General features: G+C 37.6%; 1 protein-coding gene across 6 annotated transcripts in view; it reads right to left on the bottom strand.

Moving 5' to 3' along the window:
• Positions 1 to 465: 465 nt before the first annotated feature.
• EPSTI1 (epithelial stromal interaction 1) overlaps positions 466 to 20832 on the bottom strand; it is an 88187-nt gene continuing 67820 nt past the window's right edge. For 4 of the 6 annotated variants that reach the window (XM_045978108.1, XM_045978109.1, XM_045978111.1 and 1 more), the window contains 3 exons: positions 12708 to 12781; positions 8115 to 8214; positions 466 to 997 (listed from right to left, as the gene is read on the bottom strand). In XM_045978108.1, the coding sequence (XP_045834064.1) occupies positions 989 to 997; positions 8115 to 8214; positions 12708 to 12781 (183 nt within the window). In that variant the 3' untranslated portion in view covers positions 466 to 988. The remainder of the gene's footprint in view (positions 998 to 8114; positions 8215 to 12707; positions 12782 to 20832) is intronic. The other 2 variants (XR_006814896.1, XR_006814897.1) reach the window with 1 other exon arrangement.

Genomic DNA, 20832 nt, shown 5'->3' with positions numbered 1-20832 from the left:
TGAAAAACTATTTGCTCTTCCAACCTTCATTCTAAGACTAAATGTAATGCTCTTCTATATAACATGGAGTTGGGACTAGAACATAAAGCATGGAAAACCAACACTCTTGCACTCTCAGGTCTATAATCAAGTAAGGGCATAAAAATAGAACAGGAAAGCCTACTGAATTAGCTATAGGACATGGGGTGCATAGAGAAAAGACAAGTTTCCAAAACACCTAAAAACCACATTGTATCTATATTTCTATTTAGTTGATTTTTATATAAACCATGTCCTTTCAGGCAATTAACTGGCCCACTATGAAAAACCAGAGGAACAGTGTTAGTAAGTAAATCGATACCAAAAGCAGATCCAATAGTGATTACAGTCCTACATTTGATCTGCATAGACTATAAAGAATATAAAAATGAGACCCATCAAAAGAGAACAACTCAAGAGCTTTTCATTAATAATAAAAACCATTTATACAGAAGTATTTCAAAATTTATTTATGTGTTTAAAAGAGTATAAAAGATTTATTTTTTTCTTTTGCTCAAGTTTGTACCCTGGATTAAGTAGAGCTTAATCTAAAAAATGCCAAAGCTTCCCCCAGCGTTATCTGAGAATTACATAAGAATTAGCTGCTTTGAGAGATAAGCATGTAGCACCCATAACTCTTGCAAACCCAAAAGTACCGAATTATTCCCTCCTTTTTTTATCTTACTAACATTGCTATAATTAGGCTTCCAATAAGATGTGAAACCAGTGAGAGAAATAGTTAACATTTCACAGGCAGTAGAAATTAAATATGAGCTCAGCAATCAGATTCTGCAAACATGCATCAATAATAACAGGGGGAAACTGGTCATCCCCAATTGTTCGTTCAGCTGAGTGGATGGGCAACTGAAGTCAAGGTAAAAACTGAAGATAAATGAAGGAGTTTTAAGGAAAATCATCAAGTGAGGTTCTTCAAGGTCAGGTGACAAAGGACAGATGAAGTAAATATTTCTCATACATCCTGGAAAAAAAAGAACAAAAATGAGTATAAGCAGCAAAACAAATTCAGAGCCTCTGTAAGTACAAAATGAAGTTCCCTCAGAGAACACCCTTTACTATACTGGGCTTAAATATCTATTTTGTATTTAATGATTTGTCCCAGTGACATGTTTTAATTTTCAAGTCCCATTGCATTTGATTCACGATATAGTCTATGTCAACCATGTAATGTCATCAGCTGTGTTCTTAGAAAGAGGTTAACATAGGTCACAAACAATAGTATTCACAAATACTGCCACCTACCTCCATCATTACAGCAAGGACAGGACAACACAGTGTGAAGCACAGCAATTTAAATGGAAATGCGTGGCATAGAATGGCATTGTATTATGCAGCAGAAAGGTGAGTTCTAAGGGGACCTCCAGGAAAGGAACTGGACTAAATGAGACCCCTCCAACCCACACCCTGTGCAAAGGGTCAAGAAGTCTCCATCGAACCTCCCGGAATGCTGTGCAACATTACACTTGGGATTCAGACTATTGCTGCTCTAACATTCCAGGAAACTAAAATCTCAGGTTGCCTCATAGGTCATGTTGAAAGTGCAAATGCTCTTGAAGACATAGGATTTAGAGTTTCCACAGCATTTAAGGAGTCTCACCTACTGGTATCAGAGAAAACAGAACTTGAAGTGATTCTTTCAAAGTCCTACCCTAGTTATATCATAAAAAGTAGCAGAGGAGGCTAGAAAACCAAAAAATTTTTAACGTAAAAATAATTTTAATTATATATAAAGGAATATGCAATTAATGTGATTTAATTTTTAAAAGAGTGAAAGATAAAGATCAGTCTGTCTACCCAAATACAGTTATCAAAGACCTACTACTTAAGGGTTCATATGCTGTTCCAAGAAACAAGTTTCTTTTTCTCTTTGTCTTTCACATTGTTGTATTTTCTGCCTTCCTCCTTTTCTTCTTCCTCAGCTTTTAACTGATTCCAGTAGTTCCTCCAAGCCCCATCTGTGAACTCTCACAACTGTCAACTTCTAAATAAATGACACAGTCTAAATACATTCTGTGTATTAAACTTTTGTCCACTTGTTCTTTACAAAACATGTCCAGGGTAAAAATCTTCATATATGGCTTCTCTTCTTTCTTTTGTATGGTGTCCTTCAATGAATAGATACTTCATTTTAATGTATATTTATCATTTCCTTTTGGTTTATACTTTGGATCTTACAAAATCCGCCCTAGCTCAATTTTATAAATAGTCTGTTTTCTTCTAAAATTTGAAGTCTTCTTTTCTACCTATAAGGTTTAATCCACCTGGAGTTGATTGGTTATGATTTCATGTGGGTATTCAACTGTCCCAGTAGTATTTGTTGAAGAGTATACTTTCCCCACTGATGTGCTTTGCCTTCTGTCATATGTCAGAATTCCAAAAATGGTTGGGTCTGCTTGTGCCAGTTCCAGACTGTAGTAAATGTTTAAACAAGTCTCTATACATACTTTATTTTTAGTACTGAATTGGTTATTTTTGGTTCTTTGATCATAATTTAATGAAATCTATAGATATTTGAGAGCTCATTCCTATTCCTATCCATTAATAAGGTATAACTTCATTTATTCCTTAAGATCTTTCTATAAAACTTTATATATTTTTTAAAGGTCATGGCATTTTTGGTTTTATCTTTTTATTAATTTTTTATTTGCAGTTTATAGAAGTGAAGTTTTTATATATTGATCCTAAATCTACCAATTTTTTTTAAAGATTTTATTTATTTATTTGTCAGAGAGAGAGACAGAGAGAGAGAAATCACAAGCAGGCAGAGAGGCAGGCAGAGGCAGAGGGAGAAGCAGGCTCCCTGCCGAGCAAGGAGCCGGATATGGGACTTGATCCCAGGATGCCGGGATCATGACCCAAGCCGAAGGCAGCCGCCCAATCAACTGAGCCACCCAGGCGTCCCTACCAATTTTTAAAAATATTTTATTTATTTATTTGACAGAGATCATAAGTAGGCAGAGAGGCAGGCAGAGAGAGAGGAGGAAGCAGGCTCCCCGGGGAGCAGAGAGCCCGATGTGGGGCTCGATCCCAGGACACTGGGATCACGACCCAAGCCGAAGGCAGAGGTTTTAACCCACTGAGCCACCCAGGTGCCCCTAAATCTACCAAATTTGTAGTCTTCTTATTTATTCTGATAATTTAAATATCAATTCTTTTTGATTTTCTGAGTAGGTAATTGTATCACCTGTGATTTATAAATGTTTCTTTTCCTTTCGACCTTCACATATGATTTAAAGGAAATGCTTTTAATATATTTCTATTATAAATTTTTGCTCCCTTTATTAGCTAAAGAAATGTCCTTCCTATTTCTCCTTTCCAAGGAGCTTTTTTCACAAATGAGTACTGAAAGTTTTCAAATGTTTCTCTGTATCTACTGAGATGATCATATGGTGTTTCTCCTATAATTTATGAGGTAAATCATCTCAGTTTTTTGGTTTTGTTTTGAGATTAAGAGATTAAGCTTCCATCTGAGATAAATCCAATTTGACAAGGATATATTATGCTTTTTAAAGAAATTTATTATTGAATCTGTCAAAATTTTGTGGTTTTTTTTTAAGTCTGTATTTATGAATGAGCCTATATTCCTAAAATTTTTTTTTCTGTGTGTGATCTTGATTCAGGTTATAGTCACTTGTTTAATTCTTTGGAGATTATTTTCTCTTTTTTCATTTATCTGGAAAACTTTCTAGACTTCTAGAATAATCTGTTTTTCAAATATTTAGTAGAGCTTTTCTGCAGTACGTCTAGGCCTGGTTTTATTTTATGCAAAGAAGATGACAAATTAAATTAGATAGTTTTTGTATCATTTTGAATTCCCACCAATGATATGTGAATGAACTCTTCTCCCCACAGCCTTCCCAAAAGAGTATAGTGCCAATCTTTTGTTCTTTTGCCAAAATAATAGATGAGAAATGGTATTTTGATTTAGTTCTTAATTTATGTTCCTTTTATTGTGATGAATTCATTGAATGCTTTAATTCCAGAAATTATGTTTTTTTCTTCCTTGAAGTTCTGTTTTGTTCTTTTTCAAATCTTCTTGGTTTTCTTTGTCACTTGTTTTTGCTCATTGTTTCAAATCCAAAATTTATTACATCACATGTTTTATACATAGCTATTTTAAATTTAGTATCAAAGCATTTCAGTATATCAAATCATTTGGTTCTAAATCTTTGTTGTTTTGCCATCCCTCAGTCACAGCCACCTGTTTCTTTGTGCCTGTGCTAAGTTCCAACCACTGTCATATGCTTGGGATAGATCAATGAATAAAACAATCAAAGGGCCCTGACTGATGCAATATGGAATGTGTATTACACCTTAGGGAGAGATTAAGAGTAAACAGAAAATGGGACACCTGGGTGGCTCAATGGGTTAAGCCTCTGCCTTCGGCTCAGGTCATGATCTCAGGGTCCTGGGATGGAGCCCTGCATCCGGTTCTCTGCTCAGCAGGGAGCCTGCTTCCTCCTCTCTCTCTCTGCCTGCCTCTCTGCCTACTTGTGATCTTAAAAAGAGTAAACAGAAAATAATACATATAAACAAATAATGTTAGAAATGTATGTTAGAAGTTGCGGAGTGCTACAGAAAAAAGAAGTGAAGCCCAGAAAAAGGATGGCTAGAGCCAGGAATAAGGGCACAAGTGGCCGCATTAAATAGATGGCCAGAGAAACCTCACTGAGGTGAGATTCAAGAAAAGTCTTGTAGAACAAATCATATGGAGAAGTATAGAGGGAGCAACTAGTGCAAAGCCATAAGGTGAAAGTAGCCAGTTCCTTAAGTTTTCAAAGAGCAGCAAGAAAGCTGATGTGGCTGGGAGGAATGAGGAAGAAGGAATGGCAGTGTGGTAAGAGAGCACCAAAGGGGGGCACCTGGGTGGCTCAGTGGGTTAAGCCGCTGCCTTCGGCTCAGGTCATGATCTCAGGGTCCTGGGATGGAGTCCCGCATCGGGCTCTCTGCTCAGCAGGGAGCCTGCTTCCCTCTCTCTCTCTCTGCCTGCCTCTCTATCTACTTGTGATCTCTCTCTGTCAAATAAATAAATAAAATATTAAAAAAAAAAAAAGAGCACCAAAGGGATAAAGTGGGGTCTAGATCAAGAAAGCACCTGGTAGGCTACAGTATGGACTTTGGTTTTTACTTCATGTGATTTGAGAGTCATTGGAGCCACTGGAAGACTTTAAGGAAGGAAGTGACAGGATGTGGCTTCTGTTTCAGAGGGATCATTCATATTGAGAATAGGCTATAGGTGGATAAGTGTAGAAGCAAGGAAACCATCTAGAAGACTATTTCAAGAATCTAGATGAGCACTAACAGAGATTAGAAGTAGAATAATAGTGGTGGAGGTAGTGAGAAGCTGCTGGTTTGTACATATTTAGAGGAGAAGTCAAGAAGATTTGCTGATGGATGGGTACCTGGGTGGCTCAGTTGGTTAAGTGACTGCCTTCAGTTCAGGTCATGATCCTGGAGTCCCGGGATAGAGTCCCACATGAGGCTCCCTGCTCAGCGGGGAGCCTGCTTCTCTCTATGACCCTCCCCCCTCTCATGCTCTGTCTCTCTCTCCCTCTCTCTCAAATAAATAAATGGATAAATAAATTTTAAAAAAAAGAAGATTTGCTGATGGATCAATTGTGAGTGATGTGAGATGGGCTGTACCAATATATAAAAAGATAAAGTGCAGATGGAGCACTCAGGTAGAAGGAATCAAAGGTCAGCTTTTAGACATGTTAAGGTTGAGGTGTCCATTAGACACGCAAGTAGAGATGTGGAGTAGATAAATGGATATGCAAGTCTAGAGTCAAGGAAGAGGTCAAGGCTGGAATTAGAAATGTATGAGTAATAAACATATAAATGGAATTTAAATTCATGAGAGTGAATGAGGCCACCAAGGTGTTAAGTAAACTTAAAGTTCAGAAGGTGATCCAAGGTGGATCTCTGAGGTGCTCCAGTGTTGAGAGGACAGCAAGATGCAGGGGATTCAGCAAAGGAGAATGAAAAGGAGTAGCCACTGGGATTGGTGGAAACCCAAGACAGCATAATGCCCCAGAAGCCAAGTAAATAGTTTCAGAGAGGAGGAAGTGATTCACCATGACAAATGATGATGATGGATCAAAAGAGGAAGACTGAAAAATAACCACTGGATTTTGTAATGTGGACTTCATTAGTGACCATGACAAGAGCATTATGATTGGACTGATAAAGTCTAGATCATGATTTAAATGAGTTTAAGAGAAATGGGAAGAAAGAAATTACAGACAGCTAAAGGATAGAAACCTCTTAAGTTTTGCTTGAAAGGGGAACAAAGAAACAGGACAGTAGCAAGAAGGAAGGGGTATCAATATAATTTATATTTATATCTTATGCTGATGGGAATTTTCTAGTTCAGGTGAACATTTGACAATTCAGGAGAGAGGAGAGTATCATTAGAATAAAGTCCCCCAGTAGGTGGATAAGAGAGAACCTGGTCCCCAAGGAGAAGGAGACATAGAAGTAAGGATGTCCATAGGGATGTAGAGGTGGAGGCCTGAGGACCTTTATATCACTGCTTCTTTTAAGTAAGGGAAGAGCTGACAACCACTTTGGACTTGGCCAAGACTGTCCTACTAAGGAAACTTTAGTAACCTTCACTCATATCACAAGAAAATGATACTCCTTTCTTTTTATCCATGAAGAATCTAAGCAGAGATTTATAGCTCACTCCCATAAGGCCTATCAATAGTCGGGGTGAACCAGATTTGCAAACCCTCATTCCCTTAACAGCAGCCCATGTGGTATTCATTTACTCTCTCCCATCATCTTCCCCTCAATCCCAGGTATTTTCCTAAGTACTTTCTAAATGTTGAGAGTTGGTAAGTAGAGGAGAAAATGTGCAGTTTCCAAGTCCTGCCCAAAATCCAAGTTTCAATCATGTCTCACAACTTATAAATTCCATGAACGTGAATAACATCTTCAAGTCACAATGCCCCATTTTTCCATAGGACTCCTACTCACATATTCTTATGAATAAGTCAATAATTTATAAATTATAACTCCTGATACAAAAATCCTGTGTTTTGATTCTTTTCTCTCTCTTCCATGTTGTCCCTATTCTGAATGCCATAGTGATACACAGGAGCATACATTATGGGTACACATCCAGTAAAATTCCTTGCAAACTTGCCTACATTGAATTATGTTCAGTATATATACATTTGTGAGATCTATTCATCAATTTTAACTACTAAATGCCTTTCAAGAAAACATGCATAAGATTTCCAACAGACTTTCTCAAAAATTATCTTTTGCCCATGAAGTATTTATTAAAGGGTGATCTCTAGAGTTTCCAGCAAGCACTTGATTATTTTGTTGTATTTTACCAGTTTAAAGATTTCTGTCTGCTCCATTTTCTTAGTAGGTACATATGCACTTGGGTCTCAATTAAATTATAAAACCCAGTGTAGTTTTGATTCTGTACACATTGCAAAGCCTGCAATTATATACATTCCGAAGATTCAGTGCTGGTTCAATGATATATTGAACAAACACAAAACACAAAACACATTAAACACATATTACGACACAGTTGCAAGGTTTTCTTCACAGAAATCCATAAGGACTTTTCATTTCCAAAAAGTGCCTTTTGCTGTAGGGTTTTTTAAAAATCATTTTGTAGTGAAAAATTAAATACTGGTTTCTTTGATGTGCTAGTTTCACTGAAAGAATATATTACTAGAGAATGCTTAACCATTTTTATAACCATATTGCACTTAAAATCCTCTTGAAAAAATTTTTTTCATTTGTTTTTGTTGTAGTTCTGGGCAAGGGGTGATAAAAAGTCTTTACAGTCCAGGCAATCATACTGAGAACAAAGGGCAGCTGTCATTTTTTATTGTGATTGGCCAGGGCTGAAACCAGGACTTTTTCCCTCTCTCTAGAAACTATTGTGGAATTTACAGTAATCACCCTGGCTGACTGCCCATCATACAGCTGAACAGCACAACAAAAAAAATAATATCTTGGGAGAAAGCCACAACATATTTTTAAAATTCTCATTGTTTTTACTGTTCAACTTTGAAAGGTTTTTTTTTTTAAGAGAAAAGAAAAAAACTCACCCAGCTGTTACCACTATTCATATTCCAATGGCCTCCAAAGTGCTCAGAGCCACCTGGTTGACTTTTGCCTTGGAGCCGGTCCAGGAAAACATTATTTACCCTTTAAACAATGAAAAATATGTGTAAGTGGAAAGCTTGCTACAGGGTTGAGAGATTTTTGAGAACCTAACATGCTGTATAAACTGTGAGGATTGCTTTCCCCCCCTCAGCTTAAAGTAATCTGTAGAGACTTCTTTTCACATTAGCCATATGACATGCTGTGAACAGCCATTCGCCAGTTGTGACTCCAGCAAGAGGGGACACAATTCTGAACTCAGAACTTCATTCCTTCATCTTCTACCAGTTCTGTGAGAGCCTTATTCCCCAGCAACCATACCCCTCCAAGCCCTGCCAGGTGTGAAATCTAGAGGCTGAGAAGAGATGGAAGCTTCAGAAAGACCTGAAACATGAAGGGGAACCAAAAATAGCTCTGTGGTGCTGTTGTTACAATGGAGATGTCCCTCCCAAATGACCTGTACCCCACTGCCAGTCTTACTAAAGTAAATCCCATAAGTGCAAATTAGAATGAAAATGGGAAGAGATTCATATAAGAAATGGGAAATATCAAAAGAGGGAAACTCAAGCTTTCAAGAGAAAGAATGGGTATATCCTTCCCTAATGTTTGGTCATACTTGCAGTAACCAATTTCAGAAATTAAGATTAACACATAGAAGGTAAAACCTTAAGGAAAGGCAAGAAAATTATTATCATAGAGGTCAGAATAAGGGTTAACAATAGGGTGGTGGTTATATTCTATATCTGGAGCTGGCTACTTGAATGTTCACTCTCTAATTAATCATTCTAAATATTTATTTCATGGACTTTCCTGTGGGTTATAAAATATAAAAAAATTAAAACTTTCCATGGCCACCATTCTAGTCCAAATTACTATCCTCTCTCATCTTGCTTTTGCTTCCACTCCCACCCTCTGTAAATCATTCTCCACACAACTACCTTACTAAATTATAAAAGGGATCATGCCTTCCTTTTGCTTAAAACCCTCCTATGATCTTCCATTAGTCTTTTTAATTTTTTATTTAAATTCACTTTATCTTATAGCATATTATTAATTTCAGAGTAGAATTTAGTGATTCATCAGTTGCATATAACCACAAGTGCTCATTCTATAAAGTGCCCTCCTTAATGCCCATCACCCAGTTATCCCATCCCCCCAAACACCTCCCCTCCAACAACTGTCAGTTTATTTCCTATAGTTAAGAGTCTCTTATGATTTCCCATTAGTCTTAGAACAAAATCACTGGCTTATAAAATCTTGTAAGTTCTGGCTCCTGCCAACCTCATTTTATCTTATTCTCGTCCTCACCATCTATATCCAGCCACTTGAGACTCAAGTCCAAACTCATTCCCACTTGAGGGCCTTTGCATTTTTTCCTGTACCTAATAACAGGGGACATCTGAGTGTATGTTTTGGACTCCAATCTCTATGTGACTGGCTCTTGTCCTTTGATGTTACCTCTTTATGGAGGAACTACCACCTTCAATCTCTCTCCTCACACTACATATCATTGTCTGAAATACTCTTGCTGTTAACTTGTTGACTTCTATTTCATTTCTCTGGATTGTAATTTCCATGCAGTCAGGGATGTTCTCTGTTATTTTATGCTTATTTCCAATGCCTAGAACAAAACCTTCACAGAACCTTGTCCTGATAGGTAAGAAGAGAATGAATGAATCATCCAGGTGCATGGTCCCCATATCTGCCTGCTTCTGTGACTACAGTTGCATCAAGAAACCAACAATGGTGGGAGTATAGGCTGCAAAATGGCCCAATGTCCACACCTCTCAGTTCGTTCACACTGTCAAAACTGATGTCTTATCATGGATGCAGGTGGTACAATTCACTTTTGACCATCAGTTACAAGGAGAACAGCACAGTGGGTCAACAAGAGCCCATAGGTGGTAAAGAGATTGTGTTTTTTCTCAATTCCTATTAAGAATTCAAAGAGAAGAAAAAAGTACCAGCTTACAGATTTGTTTACTAGTGTTAGAAAGAACATACATTTTATTGCTGTCAAACCACTGCTCTGGCTTTTCTTCTAAGGGTTAATATGGATAAAAACTACTATTTAAGGATGGTTCAAGTTTCAGTAAATCAGTTCAGTTCATTCCAGTTTTCAACTCATAGCAGATCTTTTCAAGTCCTTGACCCCCATGCTTTATCTTTTCTCTCTGAGGTTTCAACTTTCTTCTCTCACTCAGAAAGTTACCATGGGTCAGGATCAGGTGCAGCCAGACTCAATCAATATAGGATGCATTGAAAAGCTTGTGAGGAATTCCACAAGCTTTCTGTTATAAAACTCAGAGTTGAGTTTTCTGCTATGTCAACTTCTAAATGGTAGAAAGCATATTGTCTTTTTGGCTCTAATAAAATTATATCCCTGGAGAAAATCTAACTTATGGCCCTTACACACACACACGTGCATGTGTGCACACACACACATACACACAGAGCTAGTGCTATTGCCCTCAGCAGGAATAGTCAGTGATTTTATTCGTTAAGAGGCTATTGAACGAGTATTTTCATTTAACATGCAAGAGCTTACTTTAAACTCTAATGGGCAATATAAACATATGCTTTCCTCAAAAACTGACTGAGAACATAAAATATGTGTTCAAAAACTTGAACAGTTACCTCAAAACTGATTACTGAGGTTATTACCCGGAGAGATTTCCTCTTAAATTTGCATCTATATTTAACTACAATCAATAAAAAGGGAAAATAATGTGTGGAAAATAAATAACCCCACCAAAATTTAGGTATCCAGTATTATGGAAATAAAGAATGAGGGTCAAGTTTCCCACAACAAGAAATTAATCCTTTCTACCTCTTACGAAATAACTTGTGTTTTTATTGGATGCCCTCTGAACATGAATTTCTTAGCCAAGAGGGCCTATTAATGTAACATATTGCACTATCTTTAAGATGCTTAAAGCTTTACAATCTAATCAATCCTCAGAAATCCAGAGAAATAACTGGCTACTACTAACAACCAGTTTTAAAGAAATGCACTATGAGGTTTTTTTAGTAGAAAGAATTTTAAAGAGAAAACAAGAAGAACCAGGGGCACTTGGGTGGCTCAGTCGGTTAAACGTCTGCCTTCGGCTCAGGTCATGATCCCAGGATCCTGGGATCAAGTCTCACATTGGGCTCCCTGCTCAGTGAGGAGTCTGCTTCTCTCTTTCCCTCTGCCTGCTGTCCCCCTGCTTGTGCTCTCTCTGTCAAATAAATAAAATCTTAAAAAAAAAAAAAAAAGTTTTTAGAAAATGAGAAACACCTTAAGAAAAAAAATAGGTAGCAGTAATTGCTACCCCTCACCCCCAAAAATAGCCTAACCAATGTATCAGAATTCTGATGTTTTCTTTTAGTCAGAGAAAACCACCTAAATTCACACTTGACATTTTAAAACTATTTTGATAGACTATGTTAGTGAAATAATCAGGTCAAAAAAATATGAGTACCCATCCATAGTTCACAGCCCCAGCAGAATTGGGAGCTTCCATTAACGCTCTGTAAATTCTCAATTAAAAAAAGAAACCACCACAACTAAAAAATACACATTAGCAAGAGTGGGAAGGTTAAACATATAAGTGACACCACTCAGTTTCAAAAGAATTTGCTCTCTTAGATCATGAAACCCTGTACATTAAATTCTTCTGAGATTCTCAAGCACATTGCAATAAACTCAGATAAACCAAGCGCCCCCCCCAGGTAAATCCTAGAATAATGATAGATATGGAGGTTATTAGCAATGGCCCAACATCAACATGATATTTTACTGGGTACTCTTAATGTCTGATATTAGGAATAAGAGAGTACTTACAATGTTAAAAATTGTTTAATGGTTTCTATTTTAAGATATTTTTCCTGGGGCACCTGGGTGGCTCAGTGAGTTAAGCCTCTGCCTTTGGCTCGGGTCATGATCCCAGGGTCTTGGGATCAAGCCCCACATTGGGCTCTCTGCTCAGCGGGGAGCCTCCTTCCCCCCCTCTCTCTGTCTGCTTCTCTGCCTACTTGTGATCTCTGTCTGTCAAATAAATAAATAAAAATTTTAAAAAAATATATTTTTCCTAATATGTTAGTCAATATAAAATAGTTCTTATCTGACCTTTTGTAATCAAGTATGAGTATCTCACCCTCTATACGAGTTCAGTTATTCTAAAGTTGTGTACAAATAGTAAAAGATCATCTCAGAGTAATAAGATACTTTGTCCCATGGGAGGCAAATTAAGTATCACCTAAATAAACAAATACCCTGACAGCATGATTCCGTTTCCCAGTATGAATTTTTGCCACCTCCCCAGAAAAACTGGATATTTTATGTCTATTATGAAAAATCAGATATGTATGTGTATGTATGTGTTGGCATACATACATCCTCATATACATAACATGCCCCAATAATATAATGTTAAAAAGGTAATATAGATTCCAAAACCATATTCAATATGATAATAGTATTTTCTTAAAACATTGTAAAAAGTTTATAGGTAGTTATTTTAATCAAGGATGCTTATTTTATTAGCCATTTATACCTCCTGTGTTCAGCTTGGTGAGTTTTGGTCCTTTCTTCCTCTTGTTGCTGTCGGTTAAATTCTAGTAATTCACTCTAAGAACAATAAAAATTTTAAAATATGGCTTTCAATTAACATCATTGTACAGAAGATACGCAAATCAATTACATATTTAACCTGAGCTGGTATGCTATTTCATTTTTGAAACTTTTACTTAAGTACCATTTCCATGTGAAATTATGTTCTTATGTAATTAGGTAGCAAAAATAATTGTACCTTAGTCAAACAATAGCTCTGGGAGTATAAAATTGTAAGATTAAAACGCCAATGTGCATGCTCAAGATATTAGACTAATAGGTACAACATACACAGAAGAAAATAAAACATGAGTCAAACTCACCTATGTTTTCCAAAGAAAAATCAAATCAGTTCTTCAAGAAATGTCACACAATACTATTTCCTGGTATTTCTCTAGCATTTCTTTCCCAACAAATTTATAGCAGCTTACAAGTAAATGCTGAACTCAATTCTGTAGTGCAATTCCATTAGTAAAATATCCTCCCTCCTGGAGAATAATCAACTTACCTATTATTGACTAGTTACTTCTAATACCAGCAGAACTTTGGACTCCCTGGAGGGGATACTTTGCTTTGGGTAGGAGATCATGTTACTACAACTAAATCTCTGCTTCTGACATTCTGATTATCTTCCTAGAAGAGGCAACCTTCAACTTACTCTGTTTACAGTGTTAAGCCAAAGAACTAGGCGCCAGCATTTCTCTGGTATTCAATTGCCTTTCTTGAAGCAGACTGATTTTTTAACCTCTTTTCAAAGACAGGAAAAGGCAGAGGGATGAGAATTATCAGAACCATGTCATAAATTAGGTCCTGAGTCAGAGAATTTTCTAGTAGAGAAAATACTGACACATCTTGATAAACACATGCCAACACATGTATTTTTTTTTTTTAAGCACAAAATGTCCTTGATAAAAAGTATAAAATAAGGGGTTCCTGGGTGGCTCAATGGGTTAGGCTTCTGCCTTCATCTCAGGTCATGTCTCAGGGACCTGGGATTAAGCCCTGCATCAGGCTCTTCGGTTGGCAGGGAGTCTGCTTCCTCCTCTCCCTCTGCCTGCCTCTCTGCCTACTTGTGATCTCTCTGTCTGTCAAATAAATAAATGAAATCTTTAAAAAAAATAAAATAAAATTATAAAATAAATTCAAAGTTCAGATTGACATTTTATTTTTAAACTTTATTTAAAGGCCTTCTAACATTCCATCATCCCCAAAACAAAGAGACTGGTTTCATGTACTGTGATATTCCAAATATATTACTCATCAATCCCTAAAGCACATTATTTAGTTCCAGTTGCTATCTAGCACCACCACCAAAGGAAAAAATCAGTGAGTTTTCTAAATAAATAGTATTCGCTCAACCATTGTATGGGCATTTATGCAGTAGATGCCAAGCCTTGTGCTAGAGACTCACTTTCCTACAATGGCATAAAATCATTTTATTTTATTTTTTGTCACTATAGTATATGAACATGGTTTTTAAAAGGCTACCAAGTAAGAGAGCTACTTATTAGTACTACCAAGCCTTACACTAAAATAGAAGAAGTTCCTGTCCTCCCCCATTGACACCAAAATCACTTTCAGTTCCTGTGTGTGGTTTCATCTGTCAATTACCTCTTTCTTAATAGTATGTATATTCTGTTTCTTAACTTTGAAAAAAGATATTATCTTTTGCCTTCATACTGTGGAAGATTTTGGTTTCTATTACAACCCCCATCCCAACCCCAACCTCCTTTCTCACTATATCACCATCCTCAGCCCTCATCCTTATAGTGTTTTCCAAAGTTCAGTGGCAAGGGAGGGACTCCAGGGGTCCTACGGCTTCTCTTTAGACTTCCAAGTCATCCTTATCTCTTCAACCCCAGCCCTCAAAGTAGCTGGTACCCCAGTTACAGAACTGCATTGGGACTGCTTCAACTCACACCTTACCTCTTCTTGCAAATAAGTTGGGGATTTTCCTAGCTTTATGGCTCAGCTTCTGAAATTCTGCTGGTTCCTTTTCTTTGCTGTAGTCTCCAACCTGTTATTTTGCTCTTACTGGGTTATGGCTTTAAAAGAATTTTGGGGTGTGTGTGTGGGGGGGGGTTGCTCCTGGGTGGTGCAGTCTGTTAAGCATCCAGCTCTTGGCTTTAGTTCAGGTTGTAATATCAAGGTTCTGAAATCGAGCCCTATTTGGGAGTCCAGGCTCAGTGTGGAGTCTGCCTAAGATTCTCTCTCCCTCTCCCTTCCTGCTCCTGCTCGTGCATGCTCGCTCGCTCTCTCTCTCTACCCCTCTAAAATAAATAAATCTTTAAAAATTTTTAATATAAAAATAAATTTTACAGCGATCTGAATTTTTTCTAAGATTTATTTATTTGACAGAAAGAGAGACAGCAAGAGAGGGAATACAAGCAGGGGGAGAGGGAGAAGCAGGCTTCTGCTGAGCAGGGAGCCCCATGCGAGGCTTGATCCCAAGACCCTGAGATCATGGCATGAGCTGAAGTCAGATGTTTAATGACTAAGCCACCCAGGTGCTCCAAGGTCTAAGATTTTAACTTAAAAGATGGAGCCACAGGAGTTTTCAAAGGAGGCATAAGGATATTTACCTATAGGTGTAGAGCAAGAAAAGTTTAGAAATCATAAAGGAAAATGATTGATAAATTTGGCTGCATGAAATTCAAAGCTTCCATTGGGAAAAATAGCTTAATAGCTTAAACAAAATTAGAAAACAAACTTAAAAACTTTTTGTAACACATATAGACGAATTCAATTATTCTTTCACTCATTCAACAACTTCTGACTGCTTATTATGAGCCAGGCTTGGATCTATATGACAGGGATATAATAATGAACAAGATAGAGGAGAACCTTGCTCCTTAAGAGTTTCTACTCTAAAAAAGAGGAAACCCAAAAATAAGTGAAAAATATATCCAGTTGTAATACTATGTGGAGGATTAAACACACTGATGTGAGACTCAGTTACTATTTTAGATCAAGATTCTGGGGAGGCCTGAGGAGGTGGTTAAGACCTCATATAAAAGTGAGAAAAAAACAACCACCAAACAGAGAAAGGACCAAAGAAGAGGAAGGAAAAATTCACAAAGTACAGATTGCTTATAAATTCAAAATGGTCATGATATATTCACACACAATCGAAGAAATAAAAATCAGAATGAGATAAAATTTTTCAATCATAGTGGAAAAAACTAGAAAAGATCAACAGAAAAACAAGTATAGTCAAGCACTTTTTTTTTTTTTAAGATTTTATTTCTTTATTTGACAGAGAGAGATCACAAGTAGGCAGAGAGGCAAGCAGAGAGAGTGAGAGGGAAGCAGGCTCCCTGCCGAGCAGAGAGCCCGATGTGGGACTCGATCCCAGGACCCTGAGATCATGACCTGAGCCGAAGGCAGTGGCCTAAACCACTGAGCCACCCAGGCGCCCCTAGTCAAGCACTTTTGTGGCATACCTAAATTAGTGAAAATTGATTTAGTTTTTGGAGGACAATTTGGCAACAACCATTAACATGTAAAACGTACACGTCTTTTGTAGAACTGTTCAGAGATACACATATAGGGATAGTTACAGTTGTATTATTGAAAAATGTAAGTTCAAGAGTAAGTCTTAGTGTCCATTAATAAGGAACTGTACCAGTAAGTTAAAGCATTTACACAATGGAATACTATGCAGGAGATACAAACAATAAGGTAGATGGGAGAGAAGGGGAGGCACCAGTAGAGGGATCACTAAGATACATTAAGTAATAAAAGTTTCAGAGAACAAACTGAGCATTTTCCAGAGGGGAGGAGGATGGTGGGTTGGGCAAAATGGGAGAAAGCTTCCAGTAATGGAATGAATAAGTCATGGGAATAAAAAATAAAGCATAAGGAATTCAGTCAATGATATTGTGATAGTGATGTATCAGGACAGATGGTAGCCATGCCTGTGATGAACCTAGCATGGGTATAAATTTGTTAATTCACTAAGTTGTACACTTGAAACTAATGTAACATTCTGTGTCAAATATGCAGAAAACTTCTCGTGAGACAAATAGAGGGAAAAAAAGGTAATTTCAGAGCAGTTTTCTTGGGACTATTCCATATAAATAGAAAAGATACATGCACATGGATTTCAACTTTTATATACAGATGTGTATCATATTTAAAATAATTTTATAAAAAACATACACCAAAATGTAAACTGTAATTATCACTGGGGCAAGAAGCATGGAAGGTGGATAGGCAGGGCAAGCAGCTTTAAAACCGCATGTAATTCTTGCTTTCTAACTTTTGATCCTTGTGCTCACATTACTTCCTTATACCATCAACAGAGGTTTCTCCACATGGGACACCATTTCTCGTTCTTTATATTTTCCTCTTTTTAAAAATCTTAATGAATACAAAGTTTTTCATATGTAAAGATGTTAAAAAGCAAACCACTCCATTAGAAAGCCAAGAACTGCCCAGGGGGAAGAAAAGAGGACAGGGAGAGAGTGACACACATTATCCTATGACAGAGCAAGGACAGGGAGAGGAGAAAACCCAGAGCAGGAGGGAAACCGGGACAGAGCTGATGAGGCATCACCATGCAGGAACATCACTCCAGATGGCAGAGGGGAGGCTCTGGCAATGCCGCGCTCAGGATTATTATTCTATATCCAGCAAAGCATATTTACTAGAGAGAGGCTGGTTTTCCTTTGGTAGCATGAAGGATAATTTCGACTAATTAATTTGTTCTGCTGAATTGACAACCATTGCAGATGCGTCCACATGCCTTATAAGCATATCCTTGGTTCATTTACTGGTTTTTCATCCAGAAGTGCAATATCTAGTTGGACAGATACAAATAAGTTGTTCTGGTTCCAAGGACTGAGCTTTGGACATTAAGGAAATCAAAACACTTTAAGCAGGAGGAATAGGACACACAGCATCTGAGAAACCATCAAGCCTGTCCCACTCAACATGCATTTGTTAAGCACCAACTGTTTTCTAGACACCTGCATTCATGCTGAAGGTACAGATGGAAATAGACACAGCTCCATTCTGACGGAAACCATAGTGTAATGAGGGAGACATAGGGTCATGAGGGAGACATGACCCAGGCACAACTGCAAGAAGAAGCACAAAGAAGTGTGTTGCTGAACACCAGTTCAAGCAACAGGACCTGGGGCGACAGTGGAAAGGGTGCAGAGAACCCAGGAGCAAATTGTTGTGCAACAGTATGCCTGGGACGTGAAGTCTCCCAGAGGACAGAGAGCATGTCTTCTCGCTCCATTCAGACAGAGCTGCCTTCAAAGAGGGCATTGAAGTAATAGGATAAATAAAATAACATCCTGGAGATGCTAAGAGCAGAACCTGCTGTAAATACTGCCCAAAATGGGATCGGTAAATGCAGACAACACAGCAAACCGTGCCTCTGCCTTGGCTCACCCCTCTGGTGGGGTTGCTCTCACCAGGGGACAGGCTGCTTGGCCAGGGAGCTACAGAAGGTACCAAAGATCAGCGCTGGGGCCCAAGCTAACAGTAATAAGTAGAGAGCTCACCATTTCCTGCCCGAGGTTGTAGAAGTCACTTCTCTGTGGTCCAGTGTGCTAAAGGGTCAACCACATGACAGCCAGGTCTGTGCAAGCAGGACACTGGAGAAACCTGACATGGCCAGAGTGAAAGGGATGCCCCAGAGCAAGGCTGTCGTGCAATCATTGAAGAGTAAGAGAAGGTCATTTTGAAATCATGTCTGAATCCTAGCGAGGGGTGTTCCCACATGGTTCAGCTTGACCGCTTCATGTAAACATTAAAGTGCCATTGCCTGGCCAGGATAAGGTTCTCCCAGGGGAGGATGGTCTCTCAACTCAAGAGGAAAAGGATAGTGGAAGGAGAGTTGATGCCACAGATGTTAAAGGACCCCTTTCTTTGAATGTTTTTTTATACAAGAGGGGAGCTTTATGGGAGGGGACAGTTTAGAGAAGTCCTGATTTGGGGGCTCCTCACAGCAATATCTTTGCCTAGAAGGACAAAGATGGATTCACTAAGGAAAAAAGTGGAAACCACCTCAAAAAATTAAGAGGAGACAACCAAATCAAAAGAAGGGAATATTAATGGGTGATGTAGGGGAGTAAAAAATAGCATTATTAATGTGTGCTCTTAAAAAATAGCATTATTAATGTGTGCTCTCCTTTCATTAATTATTGTTAGTTCTACCATTTTAATATACAGAGAAATGGACTTCCAGCTATAATAATCATTGAATCCCCAGCTCTCTAGCTCCCAACCCAGAAATACATCCTATCAACTTTCTTCTTTTATCTTTTAAAAATTTTATTTATTTATTTGACAGAGAGAGAGATCACAAGTAGGCAGAGAGGCAGGCAGAGAGAGAGGGGAAAGCAGCCTCCCCACTGAGCAAAGAGCCCAATGCAGGGCTTGATCCCAGCACCCTGAGATAACGACCTGAGCCGAAGACAGAGTATTAACCCACTGAACCACTCAGGCACCCCAACTTTATTCTTTTAAAAAGATTTCTCCTAAAAGTTACTTATTCATTGTGGAAAGTGTAAAAAGTACAGATACTATAACGGAAGACATGGAGGCACCTGGGTGGCTCAGTTGGTTAAGCATCTACCTTTGGCTCAGGTCATGACCCAAGGGTCCTGGGATTGAGCCCCAAGGCAGAATCCCTACTTCTCCATCTCCTTCTCCCTCTCTGCCCTTCCCCCGCTCATGCTCTCATTTTCTCTCTCTCAAATAAATAAAATCTTTTTAAAAAATAAAAAAGTAAAGGAAGACATAATAATCACACATAAAATCTCTCTACTCAGGAATAACATGTCAATTTCTTCATTTCTTGATTTTATACACACAGATTATAACTTCTTATCCGCAGCTCAGATCACATTTGTAGGCTTACCATATGCCAGATATTAAGATAAACTTTCCACAAGCTTTTCTCTCATTTGGTCCTAGAATCAGTATCATGAGGTAAATAACTATCATACATAATAAGGATTAGAGGGATGAAGTAATTTCCACAGAGCACAATAAGAAGGGGCATGTTTCAAAACTTGCCTGGAGTCTAATTTATAATTTTTTTCATTGTTATATAGGTGATCATATGCCCGTATCATTCAGACGCAGTAGCAATTGCTGCATGGTATTCCAAACTTCAAAATCCTCAAATCCTCTATCCTTGAACAAACTGTTTCAAACCTTCCAGTAATATTTTTAAAAAACCACAATTTTGTATGTACATCTTGTGTACATTTCTGATTTCTGATTATTTCTGCGGAACAAACTTAGGCCTTTTATATCTAATACTTCCACATTTTGGAAACTCTAATTTGATGTTGTCAAAGAGCCCTTTTCAGTTCACTTCTCACAAACGGCAGTATGAGGGAGTTTGAGGTATTTTTTAATAGCTAATTCTGTACACTCTCCTTGCCCCAGCAAACACACAAATTATTATCCATATTTTTGTAAAGCTTCTTATTTAATTTTGTGATTATTCTCATGGTTGAAATGTAGAAATGGTTTTTCAAACCACCTCATTCCCCTGAAAATCTTACTGGAATTGCACACATCTCACAAATTAATATGGATAGAACTACAATTATTACAATATCGAATTTTACCACTCAGGAGCAACATCCATCTCTACATTATTTAAACTGACACTTACAGATAATAGGAGAGTTTGGGAGTTTTTTGGCTTGTTTACTTTTTTAAAAATTGAATAGTTTGTTTACATAGTTGCTTTTTGATAAGGCCTTTTTATTCCATTTTATTTTTTAATTGATGTTTGCTAATATTTGAGAAAGTTCTTGATTCCTGTTCTATTTTGTAACTTTTTAATTTAATTCATTTGTTCCAATCATTTTTCAGTTGATTCCCTCAGGTTGTGCAGGCAAATTGTTCTCACCCAAAAATAATTTCACTTATTTTCAGTAATTAGAAAAGCTTCGTTTTTTTGTGTTATCGAGTTGGTTAAGATAATTCCCAAACCTTGTTCCATACTGTATTAAGAGTTTTAAGTTAAAAAAAAAAAAAAAGTTTTCCATCAAATGACTTTACAAACTAGGTTAGAATTAACTAGGTTAGGTTGG

This window comes from Meles meles, chromosome 14 (assembly GCF_922984935.1).
Source record: "Meles meles chromosome 14, mMelMel3.1 paternal haplotype, whole genome shotgun sequence".
NCBI classification, from domain to species: Eukaryota; Metazoa; Chordata; class Mammalia; order Carnivora; family Mustelidae; genus Meles; species Meles meles.
Note: the sequence above shows the minus strand (reverse complement) of the source record. Positions and strands in the feature narration are given on the sequence as shown.